Below are 19,323 nucleotides of genomic sequence, written 5' to 3'. Positions count from 1 at the left end.
GTGCTGTTCCAGACAGACCCAGAGCTAGAAGTGTGGGGACCAAGAAAGAGAAATCAAATCACAATCTTAGTTTTAACATCTTGTTAAAAGACGTTCAAGAAACCATACAAATGGAAGGATAGTAAACGCACAGCCCTCATTCCAGGAATAAAGTCTGTCAGAAGCATGGACACTTGAACACACACAGGCTGGGAGGGAGGAGTAACAGGAGGACCGACGGATGTCAGGCCCAGGTTGGTGTGGTGACCTCTCCCCACCCCTGGCGCTTCAGGAGGTGGAGGAGGGACCTTGTCTGCTAGCACCACATTGGAAGGGACCTCCTGATCCAGAGCCCCCATTTCTACCTACTAGGAGCCGGGGGAGGGGCGCGACTGGAGGCAGGGTCAGAGTCGGAGAGTCAGGAAGACCCAGTTCCTGAGGAAAGGATGCTTTGGGAAGGGTTCGGGACGTTGAGAAGGCGGCTGTCCTCTAAAGAAGCCGCCCCCTGCATTCAATGGCCCCGCAGCAGCACAGCAGCTCCTTGCCTTCCACACTGCCCACCTCATAGTTGTAGTCCCAAGTCAGCTCAGTCCCGGCCCGGATCCTCCTGGACAGGAAGGAAGGGACAGGTTCGGTGAAGGCAGCCCATCACCAGGTGCACGCGGCGCTGGAGCACAGACAGAATGCTGCTCTTCCCTCCCACCCCCTCCCCGATCCCCTCTTACTTGCTGGCAAAGAAGGCCACCCAGGGGAAGCGAAGATCGTGAGTGTCCACAAAGACATTCTGGACAAACAGGTTGGGGCTGCAGCTGTGCTGTGGGTTTAAGAACAGCATGCATAAGATACAAGGAAACAGAACCTGGCTTTGTGGGGTAAGCAGGAGTTGGATAAAATATGCCATGTGCTCCTCCCCATCACAGTGGAGTTTTAAAAGAAAGCTACCTCTTTAAGATGCTCGAGATCAAGAATTGCTGACAAGAAAAGGTGGGTTTATACAGTTAAAAGAACTGTTCTTTTGTTAAAAGAACAAAAAATTTGACGATGGTATGATAATCCAGCATCTAGAGGTGAGGGGGAGGGGGGGGTCTCACATTGAGGTAGCGGCCCAGGTTGCCTTCGAGCTTGGCGTCGATGATGTAGCAAGACTCCTCCCCATCGTAGAACTGGCGTGTGTTCTTACGGACAGGTGCGCTCTCCCCCTTTTCCACGGATGCCATGTTGGTTGATTTAATGGCAATCCCATGGGTTGACTTAAGAGCAAAGCCCCGGGTTGATTTTACTGCCACCTGGCGCTTTGTTGGACCTGGACAGGAAGGAGAACGGGCTTAGGCCCTATCCCATTTCGCGACATTCTACCCCCCCCACCCCCCACCCCCCACCCCCGTTTCCATCCCACCCACTGCACTGCAGGAATACCGGTTAGCTGGGCCCTTGGGGCAAAGATCCTAACTGGCAGTTTTTTCAAGCAGGATTACATCTGTTGGGTAAAGCTGAGAGGAAAGAGTAGGGAAGTGGAAAGGAGAGAGGAAGGGGATGCGTCGAACAGTTGAGCTGGGAGTCAGAAAACCCTCCCAGACATGTGTCAACTCTTAAGATCTGAATTTTTTCCTCCTACTTCCTTAGCTTCCTTAAAAAAGCCTCTATCCCAACTTTCCGATCGTTCCTTCCTACCACCCCCAACATTCTAGACTACCAGACATGTTCTTCTTGTCCTCAAAGTCATCTGCTTCAGAGCCAGAGGAGATGGTCTGGATATCATCGCTGTCCACTGCTGTGGCTGAAGTCTGGCCGGTGGTAGGCTTCCGGCTGGTCCCACTTTCCCCCTCGCTTTCTGTGCTGCTGGACAGTGTTAAGACATCCTGGAAAACAGAAGAGTGAGAAGAAAGAAGAGTAAATGGTGAGGACCCACTCAAGTTCTCGCTCTTCCTATGGTCAGGCAGGAAGAGGCTAAGACTACAGCAAGAGGAAGATTAGCCGCTGGGGAAAGAAAGACAAGGCAGGAAGTCACAGCCAAAGAAATAAGAAGGGATATACTGGGAATTATCATCAAGGACCTGAGGAGGTGAGGGGAATATTCCTCAGACTCAGCACCAAACACAAGGCTGGGGGAGGTACAGCTTGAGGAACAAGGTCACTCACATCAGCGTTGGACTGAGCAGAGGCCATGAGTCGTCGGCTCTGATGCATACTAGTCTTACTAGGTGGGCGGCGAAGTCCTTCAAGTTTCATGGGAGAAGGATTGTAACCATAATTTCGAGAGCTTTCAGTGATTCTAAAGGGAGGGGAAGGAATAAGAGGGGATCAGATTACTGGCTGTTTCTTAGGCTTTTTTTTTTTTTAACATTTATTTATTTTTTTAAGAGAAAGAGAAAGAGCACGAGTGGGGGAGGGCAGAGAGAGAGGGAGACACAGAATCTGAAGCAGGCTCCAGGCTTTGAGCTGTCAGTGCAGGGCCTGATGCGGGGCTCAAACCCACAAACCATGAGATCATGACTTGAGCTGAAGTCGGACGCTTACCCGACTGAGCCACCCAGGTGCCCCTTTAAAAAAATTTTTTTTTAACATTTATCCATTTTTTTTAAGAGAGAGAGACTGAACGTGAGTGGGAGAGGGCAGGCTTCTTTTACAGGCTTGAGAGAAGACAGATTTGGAAACAGGTCAGAAACAGCAGCACTTACAAGGACATCTTGTTTCGGTCATCAGGGTCCTGGAAAAGAGCAAGTGAAGGGTTAGATGTTTTCATGGCGCTGGGTGACAGATCCAACAATCAGAGTTCATCTCAAATGACCTCCAAAGACATCGGCCAGTGAGAAGTACACTAAAGAGATTCCTCTGCAGCTCAACAGTAACAATTGTGTTCTCATCAGGACACCCCCTGAGAAGGGTTCTCAAATCTTCCCAATGACAGACCATAACACACTCAAGGCAAACACCGTGGGCAGATTTTACAAGGACAAGAGTTCACCACCTGTGCTATGTTAAGTTTCAACATCATTAAAAATACATCTATAATCAATTCTTGGTTTTTAACTCTAACAAAAAACAGCAATGTTGTAGATAACTTGACATAACACTAAGTTAAAAAAAAAAAAACTTATAAATCCTTTACTTCGGAATGAACCAGATACTTTCGCCCCCCAGCAGATTGATTTAAAAAATAATTTGGGGGGCGCCTGGGTGGCTCAGTCAGTTAAGCATCTGACTTCGGCTCAGGTCATGATCTCACAGTTCATGAGTTCGAGCCCCGCGTTGGGCTCTGTGCTGACAGCTCAGAGCCTGGAGCCTGCTTCCGATTCTGTGTCTCCTCTCTCTCTGCCCCACCCCCATTTGTGGTCTCTTTCTCTCTCTCTCTCTCTCCAAAATAAACGTTAAATTAAAAAATAAAAAAATAAAAATAAAAAAATAAAAATTAAAAAAAAAAATAATAATTTGGTTCTTGGGTGCCTGGGTGGCTCAGTCAGTTGGGCGTCCGACTTCAGCTCAGGCCATGATCTCATAGCCCAGTCCGTGGGCTCAAGCCCCGTGTCAGGCTCTGTGCTGACAGCTCAGAGCCTTCTTCAAACTGTCTCCCTCTCTCTCTCTGTCCCTCCCCCATTCGTGCTCTATCTCTCTCAAAAATAAACATTAAAAAATAAAAATAAAAAAATAATAATTTGGTTCTTTAAGCACCAGGAATGTGTTGGGTGCAGGGGGAAGATAATCAGGTTTGCCACAGAAATAAACATCCAATAAATGATCTACACATGAAGAATCAGTGTGCCATGTCAAGTTGTTCCATTACCAAAGTTCTACAAAAGCTCCCGCTCTGAGAGTCTTCTGCCACCACTTACCTCTTTCTTGGCCTGCTTGAGATCTCCCTCATCCTTGAAGCCCAGCCCTGAGGTGGAGGCCTTCTCAGCCTCCCCTCTGCCTCCCCCAGCCCGGCCTTCCCCACCTTCACTAGTCTTGAAGGATGAACGGCTATCAGAGTCAGCAAAGCCACCTTCACTGACACTATTGCAGCTCAACCATGAGGCCACCTTATTCTTGGGTGTCTCTTCAGAGGAAGGCGGATTGCAGCCACCCCCAGGGATCGCTGGAGGGACAGGAATATGGGGGGGCCCAAGGTCTGGGGGGCGGGAGTCCTTGGAAGCCGTCTCAGACAGTCCGTTCTCCTTTTGGCCCCGGGTCTGCCTCCGGGTAGCATAGCTGCGCCACACAGAGCTGGTACTGAAGTCCTCATCTTTACAGAAGTTATCATCGGAACTGTCGTCATTGGACTCTTCGGGATCCTCTGTACCGCTGTTGCCATCTTCCTGGTCCTTCAAGTCCACCCCGCTGCTGTCGGACGAACAGGGGGCATCACTCTCATATCCTTCCTTGAAGTTCTCCACACTCTCGATATGGTCCAGATTGGCAAAGTACTCATCACCCATCTCCAGGCCCTCCTTGTCCGCAAAGTCATCTGTCAGGATCTTGCCTGGGAATGAAGAGAATTCTAGGGTTATGAGGATCTTTTAGAGAGTGTAGGGGTCCTTCCCACAATACCTAGCCCAGCAGCACACAGTCAAAAACACCTCCACCATGGGCTCTCCCTTGTCTCTGACGATGCCCTCCTCCTCGGGGTCGTCATGAGAGGCTGGGGAGCTTTACTCTGGTTTCAAATCCTGCCCTCTCTACCATCCCTTTCTGCCTCTTCACTTGGTTTACCAAAAGGGCGTCTGCAGCTATGCTGAAAGCCTCTGGGTGGAGGAGGGTGATGTGGGATAAAATGACGTACTGGACTCTGCTCCCACATCCCTCGTCTGAAAAATCCTCTGTCCACTTTCACCCCTTTTCTTGCTTGTCCTTCTGTCCCTCCCTGGTCCACCCCGATAGGCACATCACTTGTCATGTTCTTTACAGAAGAAAATCATGGCCTCCTCTTACTCCCAAGTTCTCGTGTCAAGCATTTTATTCTCATTCACCCTCTCTCTGATTCAATTCCCCGTGGTGTCCTAACCCCAGGGGCAACTCTTTCATCACCAACCTGCATAAATACAGACGAAGGATCCTTTGGCAATGTCATCCAAGCAGCGAATACCCCAGCCCTTGTTCTGTGTCTTGAATAGCTGTAGCCGAACCTGGAGTCCGTGCTGCACCAACCGGTTTGTGCACATGTTTGGGTCACATTTACAACGTTTGTTACACTCATAAACTCTGGGAGGAAGTTACAATAAAATCAGTCATAACGTGATCACTAGAACATCCACGCAGTCCTGTTAATTGTAACAGAACTGTTACGACTCTTGAGGTATCATCACTTATTAGGTAATGATCTAAGTGAGTGAATTTACTGAACTGTTTATGCTCTTTGATTCATCTGGGAATATAGCCCAAGGAAGTAATTCAGAACAGGGGAAAGTGATTTATACAGGTATTTATGGCACTAGTAACAGTGAATACCAGAATGTCTACTGCCTGGAGAAAAGCCAAGCAAACTGATGTGAATACAGGTTAAGAGCCATTAAAATCAGTAGACAGGCGGGGCACCTGGGTGGCTCAGTCAGTTAAGTGTCCGACTTTGGCTCAGGTCCTGATCTCCACAGCTTGTGAGTTTGAGCCCTGCATCAGGCTCTGTGCTGACAACTCAGAGCCCAGAGCCTGCTTCAGATTCTGTATCTCCCTCTCTCTCTGGCCCTCCCTTGCTCACGCTCACTCTCTCTCAAAAATAAACGTTAAAAAAAATAAATCAGTAGATAAGCTACATCAATGTGCAGAAATAGATATATAACATAAAGATATGTGAGGAAAGCGGAAACCAGTATGACAGATCCTGAAAGAGACTAAAGAGGAGTTGGAACAAACGTTCACGGGGCTCTTCTGGTAAAGCTGATTTTCATTCTTTTATTTCATGAACATTTACTAAACACCAAGAGCTGTGCTACATACTGCAAACCTGACAATGGAAAAAAAAATCACAATCTTTCCTCTCAAGGAGCTCATATTCTATCAAGTTTAAGGAAGTGCACAGTTTATTTAAAAAATAAACTACTGAAGTTAGTACCAATTTTTCTGCTCCATCTACTTTGCTCAGTGTTAGGACTTTACTTATTTTCTTGATAAGGAGATTTAAGGGAAACATCTACTTTTGGCAAGATGACACCAGTATAATTACAGAGGTGATGACATTAGTCCTATCCCTTTGGACAAAGATGGTAAGAACAACTTCTGGTCACTGAACATTTACTTTGCGTTTGGCATTATGCTTTACATACTCTATCCTACTCTATCCTCAAAGCAGCCCTATAAGAGTGTTAAATTTTTAACTTAAAAAATTAACTACAAAGTGGGGCGCCTGGCCAGCTCAGTTGGCAGAGCACACAACTCAATCCCAGGGCTTTGATTTTGAGCCCACACTGGGTATAGACGCTACTTTAAAAAAAAAAAAAAAAAAAAAAAAAAAACCTACAAAAGCATAAGATACACAGAAGTACCCAACTGTTCATGTACATGTTTACAGCTCAATGAATCTTCGCAAACTGAACATACCATGTCACTAGCAACTTATCAAGAAACAACTTTGTTAGGTCCTTTAAAACCTCAGTGGGGATGGGGGTGTTCATGGTCTTATCCTCTGTTTACACCTAATAAAACAAGATCAGCTAAGAATGGAAAAGTGAGGATTTGGACTTCGGTCTAATCACCACCATAGGAAACTTTCAGAGTAGCTACACTGAATATCATTCAACAAAATTTGAGTGATTACTATGTGCCAGGCCCTGGGTAAGCTGGCTACATGGTGAACAAGACCGGTCCCCATCCTCGTGGAGCTTACGTGCTAAAGGGAAAAAACAGAAAATCAAGTCAAAACATAAATGAAAGCAGCCCAGCTGGTATAAAGAATACAAACAGGGTGCTCAACGAGAGAATTAAGGGAGTGAAAACGACCTAGTTTTAGAATGACCAAGAAAGGTCTCTTTTGAGGAGGTGCGATTAAAGCCAAGAGCTCAAGGTTAAAGAAGATAACCATGCAAAGAACAGAGGGCGGATGGCAAGCAGAGGGCACAGCATGTACAAAGGCCCTTGAGGTAGGCTGGCACACACTGGGCAGACTGGATCCAGGAACTAAAGAGTATCAGTGTGGCTGGAACAATTTTGGAGGGAGAGAGATACGAAGGGGCCAGATAGCACAGGGTCTTGTGACCCAAGATTAACAGTTAGAATGAAATCTACAGCACAATGGGAAGCTATTAAAGTTTCAGGCAGGGAAGTGATGTATTATTTGTGGTTATATGAAAATATTTTTATGAAACATTTCAAACAGGAAAAAAGATACAATGAATGTTCATCTACTGCCCAGCATTAGCAAATCTAAACATCACTGGAAGATTCAAATTTTTTGATTATAATTAAAACATACATGATACAGTGATGCAGCTAAAGCTAATTAACTGTCTTTTCCTTTGCTTCATTTGCAATTTGCATTCAGCACGAATTCATCTGACTTCCCTGGTAGCCTCGGTCTCCTGCGAAGATGCTCAGACATACCAGGTTTCCTACCAAACCCATCTTCCCAGAGCTTCCCTCCCAAATGGGGTTGCCCTGCTCACACTGGCCGCGGTGTCCAGGGCACGGCTGTCAGCCTGGAAGCCCCCTTCACTCCACCGTCTGTGGGATTCCCCCTCAATCCTCTTTTGAGGTAGAGCCTCTCTTTCCTGGATCAGCATGCTTTCTTCTCTCTTGACTTTCCCCCTTATTTTGGCAAACAATTCCAGTAACTTTCTGAGAAAGGGAATAATGGACGATTTTGAGGTATTTCATGTCTAAAAAATGCCTTTAGCTTACTTTCACACTTAAAACTGCTGGCCTGGGGTTTAGAACTCTAGGTTAGAAATAATTTCCCCTTAGAATTCTGAAAAGAGTCCTTAATTTCCATCTAGCTCCCAATGTCATTTTGAGAAGGCTGAAGATATTCTGAGTCTTTATTTTTGTGGTCTACTTCTCTTCTCTAGAAGCTTTTAGGACTTTTTTGTCTTCAGTGTTCTATGGACACAATGATTACATTTTATTATCCTGTGTTTTAGTGGGGCTCTGTTTTCATCCTTTATGCCGGGATGTGACCGGCATTTTCCATTTGGAAACATTTCCCATTTTCCACTATGTGAAAATTTCTGAATTACTTCATTGATGTTTTTCTTCTCCTGTTCTGTTAATTATGTATCCTGAACACAGGTTTGTTAGTTTCCATGTTCACATATAACCATTTTACCAAGTTTTACCCCACTCTTTCATTGTCTTCCTCTTTCCCTTACATGCTGGCTTCACCTCCTCTGCTCAGTCTTTAGAGGGCCCAGGGCTTATCTCTTCTGTTATCAATATTCTCTCTGGGTGAACTCATCCAGGCTTTATGTACCACCCCTGTGTTCAGGATTCCGAATTCTTTTTTTTAATGTTTTTTTTTTTTTTTTGAGAGAGAGACACACACAAAGTGTGAGTGGGGGAGGGGCAGAGGGCGATAGAGGGAGACACAGAATCCGAGAGATCCAAAGCAGGCTCCAGGCTCCAAGCGGTCAGCACAGAGCCCGACTCGGGGCTCGAACTCACAAATGCTGAGATCACGACCTGACCGAAGTTGGACACTTAACAGACTGAGCCACCCAGGTGCCCGATTCCTAATTCTTTATGTCCAGCCCTTATGCTTCTCTCCAGAAACCTCACTGCCTTCCTGACATTTCTCCTTGGATTGCCTAGGAGGCACCGCAAACACAACATGGCCAAAAGATGAGTTTCAACCAGATTACCACTCCCCTAGCCTTCTATCTTAATAAAAAGCACCAACACCCACTTTGTTGCCCCACTATAAAGTTTAGAGGACTTGTCCTGGATTCTGCTGCTTCCCTCCCAGTCCAGTCAATCTATCAAGTTCTGGAGCTCTATGTCCAAATGCATCCCAAATCTACCCTCTTTTTTTAAAAAAATGTTTGTTTCTTTATTTCGAGGGGGGAGAAGACGAGTAGAGAGAGAGGGAGAGCAAGAATCCCAAGCAGGCTCTGCACTGTCAGAGCAGAGACCAACATGGGGTCGAACCCACAAACCGTGAACTCATGACCTAAACCGAGATCAAGAGTCAGATGCTTAACTGAGTCACACAGGCCTCCGTCAAATCTACCCTCTTTCGTCTCCACTGCCACGTGTACTCTAGTAAAGCCCCAGCAACCACTGCTTCTCACCTGTATTCCCATAATTATCTCCTAAGTGGACTTCCTAATTTTACTTTTGCTGCCCTAAGCCCTAGTCTCTATACAGAAGCCACAGTAACCTTCAAAAGGCAGATGGAATCAGGGCGCCTTGGTGGCTCAGTCAGCTAAGCATCCGACTGCTGATATCAGCTCAGGTGATGATCTTGCTGTTGTGAGATCAAGCCCCTCACTGGGCTCTATGCACTGGGTGTGGAGCCTGCTTGGGATTCTCTCTCTGCCCCTCCCCTGTTCTCTCGCTCTCAAAATAAAATTTAAAACAAAACATTAAAAAAAAAGGCAGATGGCATCATTTGCCTGCTTAAAATTCTCAAACAACTTCCTAGCGCACCATGAATTTGGTTCTAATTTTTTTTTTTTTAATATTTATTCATTTTTGAGAGTGAGAGAGACAGACCATGAGCAGGGGAGGGGCAGAGAAAGAGGGAGACACAATCTGAAGATGGCTCCAGGCTCTGGGGCTGTCAGCACAGGGCCCGACGCGGGGCTCGAACTCACAGACTGTGAGATCATGACCTGAGCTGAAGTCGGACGCTTAAGCGACTGAGCCACCCAGGCGCCCCGGTTCTAATTTTTATTCTGATATACAAAAGTCCTATATAATCAGGTCTCTGCTTACTTCTCTCTGAACAGATCTCACTTCCCAGAGTAACTGCAGTCTGTTAGGATATACACACACTATGAAGTTAAGATCATCTTTAACTGCAATTGCTAGATTCTATTCAATCTTATGTCTTCATTTCAAGGAAAGTCTGAGGAAGAAACGTGTTGGAAATTCAGTAAATAAGGTTTAACTGATAAAATACCTGGTTTCGGTTACTCTATTTTTGGTTCCAATGTTTAGAAATGTCTCTGAAGTGCTTTGCTTTCCCCTACTTACCCTGTGGGCAGACACTCTTCTAGTCTCTTGTACTGGTAGCCAGAATTAGGGTTGATCTGGCCGCCCGGGGTACAGGCTGTGGCCTGGATAGTTAGCTGATGACAGGCACACTTGGACCTGAGTAAGACAGAAGGGGACAATGGCTAGAGCCGTGAGGCTTCCTTTAGAGGTAGGAAGTACTACAGAAGCGCAGGGAGGTGGTAGTGAAGTTTCCTTTTCTTCTGTCATACATATAAATGAATAAGGAAAAGACAAGAAAACACAGCAGAGTGAGAATAAGACAAAATGAAACCAATGGCAATTGAAAGCACGATGGGAGGGACACAAAGGAAAAAGGAGAATCAGAGAAAGAAAAACACAGGACACAGGTACCCAGGGTCATGCAATGGGGGCCAAGTTAGACTCCAGCCTTCCCGGCAGGAGCTCCAGCTAGGGAGGAAGTAAAGGGGTGGGGGGGAAGGAATGCAGATATAAGACAAAGGAAGAGATGGAGAGAAAAGGCAAAGATAATGAAGTTGGGGACAGGGTCAGCAACTACCCTCCCAACTCACTTGTCACGGCACCCATCCTTGCAGTCACAGCCGACCAGAAATTCTGGGCCTGTGTTAATGAAAACACCCTTGCCAGGGATTCGTTCCTTACTATAGGCCACCTGGGGTGGGGGGGTTGTGTCAATCTCATTGACACAGGATAGGGGGACATCTTCCTTCCCATAGGTGATGTCCAGAATGTAGTAAAAAGGTTTATAGGGCTGAAACTTGCGGTCCACAAGAACATATGGATCCAAACAGAACATCTCCAGGAAGAGGAAGTCACAGCCAGTCTCAAAAAGATAGCGTTCAATCTCCTGCATTGTCCGAAGGCAGAGGCCACAGGGTGTCTTATAGATCACGTGAAAGCCCATCTTGCGGTTAACTCGGCGACGGGCTGTCATCCGCCGGAAGTCATAGAGCAGCGGGACCAGCAGTGGGTTCTTGCCCCGGTACTGTGCACTTCTCATAGGTCTAACTCGAGACAGACACGTATAGCTGCACACATGAGGTAAATAGAAGAGCTTCTCCATGGGGGCACGGTAGGAGGGCTCCGCTGGGGCCCGTTCTAACATGCCATGGAAGGCTGGGGGCACGGGAGGTGCTGGGGGCGCTGCTGGGGCAGAGGCTGTTGGGCCTAAAGGTGATCTGCAAATGACACGCAAGAGATCAGGTAAGACATTAACAGGACCTCCCTGCTGCGTACGGACCCCTGAAGCTGGCTAACCCATTTGTCTCCCAAACAGCTGTGCTCTTGAAGCTGTCAGGTTTCCCGTCGCTTCACCAAACCTGGACAATGAAGGGCCCCGGTTACTCCTCACTGACTGAGAATATCTCTACCTCAACAGTGCACCTTTTTTCCTAACACGTTTTTGGCCTGTGAATTATGGAAGTAGAGTCTAGTCTTCTACCAATGCTTTTTCCCCTTTTGTGTGTCCTACAGATATCTTTACTAATTCCTGTGATTCAAAGAAAGAGGCAATAGTGATCCCTTTCTATTGTACCAATGATGATGCCACATTCAGTGACAAGTTTTAACAAATGACTTTCTAGTGATTCCTTATTTCTTGGCACTTAGTTCCTAATTCAATTATTTTACATTCTGTTTCCAGGTTAAAGCTTTCCTTTCAAGTTCAAACTCCTCACCATTATAACCTTAACTAAGCACCTTGGAGCCAAGTAACGTCTCCATACAGTGACCATCTAGTCCACGCTGCCACCTCCCCACAGAGAGCCTGGGAGTTTCTCACCTATATGTCTGGTTGCTCCCAGGTTTCCCAGCAGGAACATTTTCACTGAGTGCAGGAGATGTAGGGGAGGAATGACCAGAGCCCACAGATCCTGGTCGGAAGGATGTGCTCTTTTTGGCTACCTGCTTCCGAGATTGGGCAAGCTGACTTTCCAAGCTGCTAGGAGATCAGACATCATACAGTAAAGGATATGGAAATGCAATATGGAAGAAACTAGCAAATAAGAAAAAATGTCACTCACTCATTGTCACCTGCCTGCGGGGACACAGGGGGAGCAGGGGGGGCAGGGGGAGCAGGCGGGGCAGGGGGAGCAGGGGGGGCTGTAGGCTGTGGGGGCTCCGTTGGCTTGAACTGGGTCCCAGTACTGGTCAGATCCTGGGTGTACTGGACCACAGGGCCTTTGCTCCTCACAGCACCTATAGAGGAAAAAGGTATTGACCACTGAAGATGACATCTGCGTCATATATATTCATGCACACATGTTCTCAGTTTACATAATGTGAAAAAGTAGCAACATTCTGAGTGTTAAGACCCTCGGTTCTCATGATTTACACCAAAGAGTGAAAATACTGGCATAGGCTGGCTTTGACTCAAATAATACTTTATCTTCCTGCCCCAAATGATTTACGTTAGTAATTATGTTACACTTTAGTGAAAGCTTATAAAAACATATTCTTTGATCAACTCATGTTATAAGGAAAACTCAACCAGAAAGTATGCCAGGAACATGTGAAAACAAAAGCGCTTTTGGCTTTAAAAAAAGTCCACGGATAACATACAAAGCAGTTATCCTCGTGTGGACAACAAGGGCAACTACTACCACCTCTACCCCTAACCTAAGCCAGTCATTTCAGATCTGTATGGGGTCGTTTAGAAAGAATCAGAGCCACGGCGTATGGGGGCAGCACCACAAACCCATCGCCACAACTGGAAACAACTCAGGGCACAGGTCCCGTTTCCAGGGAGTCATAGTGTCATGCTGGTAAACAAAGAACACCTTTTGTGTGTAATCTCCTTTGCTTTCGTCCATTTCTTTCCTCCCCAAGGGTCCTTCAGGACATACCCATATTTGGACGTGTCCTGAGCGGTCCCCCTTGCTTCTTCTCTAGTGCGGAGGCTGAGGAGGTCTTCATGCTGAACATGGGCTCTAGCCGTGTGGAGCCTCGATAGATCCATTCGCATCTTTTGTCATCCTAGGGGATCGGGAGGAGTGAAGGATAGAGGGAAACGGGTTAAAGGCTAGAATCTATCCTGCCATCTGTGGAGAATACGCCTCCATGTGCCTCCTTGAAGGAAATCTTTCTGATGAGTCCCCAATTCCCTATCTAGTCAATAAACTTATGTTCCAGGCTCCATGACAGCCATCATACACTCCTTAGGAAATTACGGGAGAGACAGGTGTTTATATTGACTCTATGAAGCGTGACAAGGATTGTAAGGCCTTAGGAACAAAAAGGACTATAATTTTAAGAAAAGTATGAGAGGGGGAAACAGGACAGGTACAGAAGATCCAAGAGTTAACCTGGGCCTTGAAAGGTCATCAACCCCTAATTCCTTGATGCCTCCTTTTTGTCTATGCTACTAAAACCCTGACCCTGAACAAGTCGAACTGCCTGCTGTGTGCTTACGTACAATAGGAGTATCCTTAGGAAGAGAAAAAAACCCAAAAAAACAAACCAACATGCAGATTAGCATCATAATTAAATTCAGGTAATTTATCTTCAATAACCATCACAGAAAAATACAAAAGGACGAAGCAAAATCTGACCCGAAATGGTGAGAACAGGGAGGAGGACAAGAAAGAAGAAAGTTATGGAGGACGACAAAATCATCCTCATTACTGCCTCTTATGCTCCCCCATGCCACCCTGACCCTTCCTCCAAACCACGGGGGAACAACAGTACCAGGAAGAGGATCCTGACTAGGCTGCCGTCCACCTCCTCGACCCGGGACTTCCACCATGTGCCTTCCCACTCAGTCTTGATAAGCTGGCCACTCTTGAGTAGCACCATAGGGCGGTTGGGGTAGGCTGTGATGTACTCCTCTATGAAGTCTCGGCAGGAGATGTCTTCTATGTCCTCCCATGTCTTTTTCACTGTCCCAAGGAAGAATGAAGGCTCAGAGAGGGCAGGTAGGGCAGGTCTTTTTTTTTTTTTTTTAAAGTAATCTTTACACCCAGTGAGTCAGCCAGGTGTCCCAAGGCATGTCTTGATAGGAAAAAATGAATGGTTGGCCAGGAGATGTTGGGTATTTTTCAAGTTGGGAGGGAGAGAAAAAATAAATGAAGAAAACATAACCTTAAGGAAGCAAAACCAAGACTACCTGAAAGTCCTGAACCTAATGTGTAAGTGCACACATAGATCAGGTAAATACTAAGCAGGCAATATGCAAATAGAGATGAGTCACTCATTTCATAAAAATGGATGTTTGGTTTAGGAAAATTCAAGTGGAGGGGCGCCTGGGTGGCTCAGTTGGTTAAGCATCTGATTCTTGGTTTTGGCTCAGGTCAGGGTCTCATGGTTCATGAGTTTGATCCCCTGCATCGGACTCTGTGCGGACAGTGTTGAAACTGCTTGGAACTCTCTCTCTCCCTCTCTCTCTGCCCCTTCCCCACTCTCTCTCTCTCTCAAAATAAATAAAAACTTAAAAAAAAAAAGGAAAATTCAAGTGGAAATTCTTGCTAACTTTATATAAGTCTAGAGGTAAATAAAAAAAAAAGCTCAGGCGGCATCATGAAATTGATAAAAAAAAAATATTCGTCCTTCCTTCTCATTCTATCAGGCTACTTCTATGGACCCTGAATGCATTTACTGCCATGTTATGCGGAAACACAGCAGTGTTAGTTGACTCTTCTGTAATTAAAAATAAGTGCTCTGTAACAGTCTGTTCCCAAGCCAGAGACACGAGTGTAGAGGACAGCATGAAGCTTCCATCTAATACAGCTTCTACAGAAAGCAGATTTATACAGATATATACAAATGTTAGATGAAGCATGAGACTAGGAAAGAAGTAACACTTATTCCATTTAGAAATGAAACGAAAACATGCTACAATACGAGCATCCACTGAAAGTCCATCATGATCTCTTAGTGTGCCACTCTTTGGCTATAAAGGCCCCAGCAGCACTAGAGATGGACAAATAGAACTGATCTCCCAAAGGATATTAATCAAACTTACACTCTTTGAGACAGAAGCACCAAAAATATCAGTGCTTTTCAACTCATTATCTTAAGAAATACAAGGTAGAGATGGAAATGGATGGAACTCAGAAAGAAGGGAGGGACACTCACGTGGCCGGCAAATGGGATACAGTTCAGATTGTGTGACATAGGAAGCGTACCCATCATCAAAGAAAATGAGAAACCTGTAAGGAAGGTGATGGTAGAAAGATCAGGGGTTCTGACATTTTTTAGCACGACCTACAGAAATCATAGTTTCCACTCTTGATCACAAATAGGACACACTCTTGTGAAGATGTTCCAGTCTACTACTTTCTTCCTATTATCGTTCCTTCCAAGGGTTAGGAAGCCTCTCAATCTAACCAACTTATCTCCACTTTTCCAACAGTTATTTATTCTTGTTCCACTACCAGGTTCGTATTCTGCTAAAACCATTTAGTCTCCCCTTCCTTCCTATTATCCTAACAATCTTGATGCCTCTCCTAGTTTTCCTCCAAGTTTTCTCCTTGAGAAAAAAAAGAAGGAAGAATCACCCACATGACTCCTGTGGCATAGAAAGAGCAAGGGTTTCTGGCCACTGGGGACTAAACACAAAAGCTAATTGTGAGATCTATGATCGAATAGTCACTCTACTGGACTTCACTCTCTTTACAATCCTCTGTCCATGTACCTGAGCTTGTTTTTGACGTTTGGTGTCTCAGCTACAATGCCAGCATAGAGCCAGACCTGATTCCCATCCTTGTACTTGGCCACCACTCGACTGCCCACAAACAGCTTGTCAGCAGGAGGGTGGTAATCATAGGCAATATGGTTCCCTGACAGTAGACTCTTGCCTTTGTTGTCAAATTTCACCTTGTACTTCTTTCCTGGTCCTGAGTAAAAAGAAAAGATACACAAAAAAATTTTAAAAACCATTGGTTTCCATGTAAATAGGACTACTACATGGGAGACAAAAGGCAAGGCTGTGGGGAAAAGAAATGATCGGCAATGGAGACCTGCAGGTTGCCTTTCATTAGCTCTTCTTCTAGCTTGAACATACCGACCGTCTGGATGGCAATAAGGGTGCCTTTGTGCCATGTCTTAGTTCTCTTCTTGCCCAGGATGCGCATGCTGACTATTAGGTCACCATCTTTGCTCAGTTCTCCAGACATCTGACTCAAGGTTCCTACGGAATAGAGTAAAGTTGTTCTAAAGAGATATGGCATAGACTGGGAACATGAATGGAAAAGTAAAGAGGGTATAATATAGTAACCATGGAAAAGGGGGTAATCAATGATCCTTATCACTTCTGGGGCTCTCTCAGGCAGACACAAAAAACTACAGATGACTCAACTATTTATGCCAATAGGAAAAACTTGCAAAAATTGAAATTCACATTAACAAGAACATCTCACATCAAGTGTCTCTAGCTCTTTATTAACAATATTAATTATACTCATTAAATGCTAAGTAGCATTTACAAAACATTTTTCTGCAGGGGATCTAATAACAGCCCCATTCAACAAAGCTTTCTTCAGACCTCTTTACAAGAGTTTGAGTTGCTTTTTTTTTTTTTTTTAAGTTTTTATTTATTTTTGAGAGAGAGACAGAGAGACAGAGTGTGAGCGGGGGAGGGACAGAGACAGAGAGGGAAAAACAGAATCTGAAGCAGGCTCCAGGCTCTGAGCTGTCAGCACAGAGCCCGATGCAGGGCTTTAACTTATGAACTGCGAGATCATGACCTGAGCTGAAGTCGGACGCTTAACTGAATGAGCCACCCAGGCACCCCTGAGTTACTCTCTTCTAATCTCTATCTAGAAGTAGTCCTGACCACAGAGCTAAAATGGTATTTGGATAATACGCACATCGGAAAATCAGCAGACAAAAGACTTAAGCAGACAAGGAAAACCTTTGGTGTCTAAAGAACCCAACAGAGGGGCGCCAGGGAGGCTCAGCTGGTTGAGCGTCCAAGTGCTGATTTCAGCTCAGGTCAGGATCCCAAGGTCCTGGGATCAACCCCCGCATCAGGCTCTGTGCTGAGCATGGATCCCGCTTAACATTCTCTCTCTGCCCACCTATGCCCCTTTCCCCAGCTTGCACACTCTAAAATAAATAAAATGAAAAAAGAAAAAAGTATTTTAAAGAACCCAAAAGAGGTGAAGGAGGATTCTGAGATGCTAAACCAAAGCCAGTTATCCATGAAATCTCTGTAGGAATTCACTCCCCCACCTATACTGGGGAACCTCCTGACCCTAACCTTTATGTAGATCTTGGGAGCTGCTCTTTTTGTTGACAGCATCCATGAACTTCTGGACATCTTGAGCTGACTTTCTTAAGGCAGCCATAGCCTCACGGAGCTGTAAAAAAGATGATGAGGGAAACAAGTTTTAAAATAGCATGGGTTAAAGGCACTTGGGTGGCTCAGTTGGTAAAGCATCGGACTCCTGATTTTGGCTTAGGACATGATCTCGCAGTTCCTGAGATGGAGCCCTGCCTCTCTCCTCTGTCTCTGCCCCTCCCCCACCCGTGTGTGTGTGTGTGTGTGTGTGTGTGTGTGTGTGTGTGTGCGCGCGCGCACGCACGCTCTCTCTCCTTCTCTCTCAAAATAAAATATCTTTTTAATTAAAAAAATAGCATGGCTTAGACTTGAGAATAAGAACTTGTCTTTCAAAAAAAAAAATAAAATGAGCTATATTTGGAAGGTCATGGTTACTTTATCAGGCGAAACTGCCCTTTCTTATAAATCTGGTTCAGAGATCAGCTTCAGGCAGGCTTCCTTGGTTAATCTCACCTAGCTGGTCGCCACCAAATTCTACATTCATATAGCACTTGTGCATGCATTTCTAAGTAACCTCTTTTGCATCCTTAGAACATCTACTAAAGGACTGGAACCCACAGGACTGATTACAGAGTGGATGATTATGTTGATGGCTGAAGCAACTGAATGGTCAGGCCAGAAGTTTCTCACATTTTCATATTCTTACCTCTCACCTTTACCTTCCCCATCCCAACTCACCTTCTGGTCTTTGGGTGTTCTGCTCCCAGCATCACCTATGGATGAGAAAAACTCAAATGAGCATAAAAGACTTACAACATAAGAATTTCCAAGAAATCAACAAACTGAGCTACTTAAAAACATTATCACAGAAGCATTACTAATAACACATGACAACTAAATATATAAACATATACATTAAAAGTACTAAATGGTCCAGAAAGATACACAGCAAATAGGTGACAGTGCTTACCTGGGGATAAAGTACTGGGATAGGTGGTAGTTTACAGGAGTTTGGTTTTTCACTGCATTATTTTTCTTTTTTAAAGTAGGCTCCATGCTCAATGTGGGGCTTGAACTCATGACCATGAGATCAAGAGTTGCACACTCTACTGAATGAGCCAACCAGGTGCCATTATATTTAAATTTTTATAACAACAATTTGCTTATGGATTATCTGAATGATCTGACAAATGAGATGTGGTCAAGGAATGAAGCAAAAGTATGTTTATTCTTGAGTAGTGCTGTCCAATAGAACTTTCCGCTGTGATAATGTTCTATATTGTACTGTTAAATCTGCTAACATTTGGCTACTAAGCACATTAAATGTAGCTAGTCCAACAGAGAAAGTAAATTTTGAATTTTATTTAAAATTTTTAAAAATTCAGATATAATTCACATACCATAAATGTTTAATTCAGTGGTTTTTAGTATATTCACAAAGTTGTTGTACAACTATCGCTACCACCTAATTCCAGAAAATTTTCATCACCCCGGAACAAAATCAACTAATGAGTATGAGGTTTCTTTCTGGGGTGATGAAAACACCCATTAGCAGTAATTCCCCATTCAACCTTCCCGCTAACTGCCAGTAACCACTAATCTACTTTCTGTCTCTATGGATTTGTCTATTCTGGACATTTCATATAAGCGAAATCATATATGTGGCTCATCACATGAAATTCCTTTTTACGGCTGAATAATATTCCATTATATGAATATGCCATATTTTGTTTATCCATTCACCAACTGATGGACATTTGGGTTGTCTCCACTTTTTAGCTATTATGAACAATGCTGATTTGAACATTTCTATAGCCATTTTTATATGGGCACAAGTTATCATTTCTCTTGGGTATATGGCTAGGAGTGGAACTGCAGGGCCATACAGTAATTCCACGTTTAACCTTTTGAGGAACTGAAAGACTTCCAAAGTGGCTGTACCATTTTTTAATCCCACAAGCGATATAGAGGATTCCAGTTTCTCCACATCAACACTTGTTACTGTCTTTTTGATTACAGCCATCTTAATT

General features: G+C 44.8%; 1 protein-coding gene across 8 annotated transcripts in view; it reads right to left on the bottom strand.

Moving 5' to 3' along the window:
- Window positions 1-66: 66 nt before the first annotated feature.
- The window catches only part of SETDB1 (SET domain bifurcated histone lysine methyltransferase 1), a 34,368-nt gene continuing 15,111 nt past the window's right edge, over window positions 67-19,323 (bottom strand). For 4 of the 8 annotated variants that reach the window (XM_053214767.1, XM_015077797.3, XM_053214768.1 and 1 more), the window contains 19 exons: window positions 18,032-18,066; window positions 17,273-17,372; window positions 16,076-16,201; window positions 15,707-15,908; window positions 15,148-15,221; window positions 13,762-13,952; window positions 12,921-13,050; window positions 12,099-12,273; window positions 11,858-12,016; window positions 10,629-11,255; window positions 10,078-10,194; window positions 4,988-5,157; window positions 3,810-4,438; window positions 2,658-2,686; window positions 2,119-2,251; window positions 1,673-1,838; window positions 1,071-1,282; window positions 705-793; window positions 67-586 (listed from right to left, as the gene is read on the bottom strand). In XM_053214767.1, coding sequence (XP_053070742.1) covers window positions 469-586; window positions 705-793; window positions 1,071-1,282; window positions 1,673-1,838; window positions 2,119-2,251; window positions 2,658-2,686; window positions 3,810-4,438; window positions 4,988-5,157; window positions 10,078-10,194; window positions 10,629-11,255; window positions 11,858-12,016; window positions 12,099-12,273; window positions 12,921-13,050; window positions 13,762-13,952; window positions 15,148-15,221; window positions 15,707-15,908; window positions 16,076-16,201; window positions 17,273-17,372; window positions 18,032-18,066 — 3,482 coding nt within the window. In that variant the 3' untranslated portion in view covers window positions 67-468. Of the gene's footprint in view, window positions 587-704; window positions 794-1,070; window positions 1,283-1,672; window positions 1,839-2,118; window positions 2,252-2,657; window positions 2,687-3,809; window positions 4,439-4,987; window positions 5,158-7,550; window positions 7,723-10,077; window positions 10,195-10,628; window positions 11,256-11,857; window positions 12,017-12,098; window positions 12,274-12,920; window positions 13,051-13,761; window positions 13,953-15,147; window positions 15,222-15,706; window positions 15,909-16,031; window positions 16,202-17,272; window positions 17,373-18,031; window positions 18,067-19,323 lie in introns of those variants that run through there. The other 4 variants (XM_053214769.1, XM_053214772.1, XM_053214771.1 and 1 more) reach the window with 4 other exon arrangements.

Source organism: Acinonyx jubatus, chromosome C1 (assembly GCF_027475565.1).
Source record: "Acinonyx jubatus isolate Ajub_Pintada_27869175 chromosome C1, VMU_Ajub_asm_v1.0, whole genome shotgun sequence".
Taxonomy (NCBI): Eukaryota; Metazoa; Chordata; class Mammalia; order Carnivora; family Felidae; genus Acinonyx; species Acinonyx jubatus.
The sequence above is the reverse complement of the archived record's forward strand: the minus strand, read 5'-3'. Positions and strand labels throughout refer to the sequence as shown.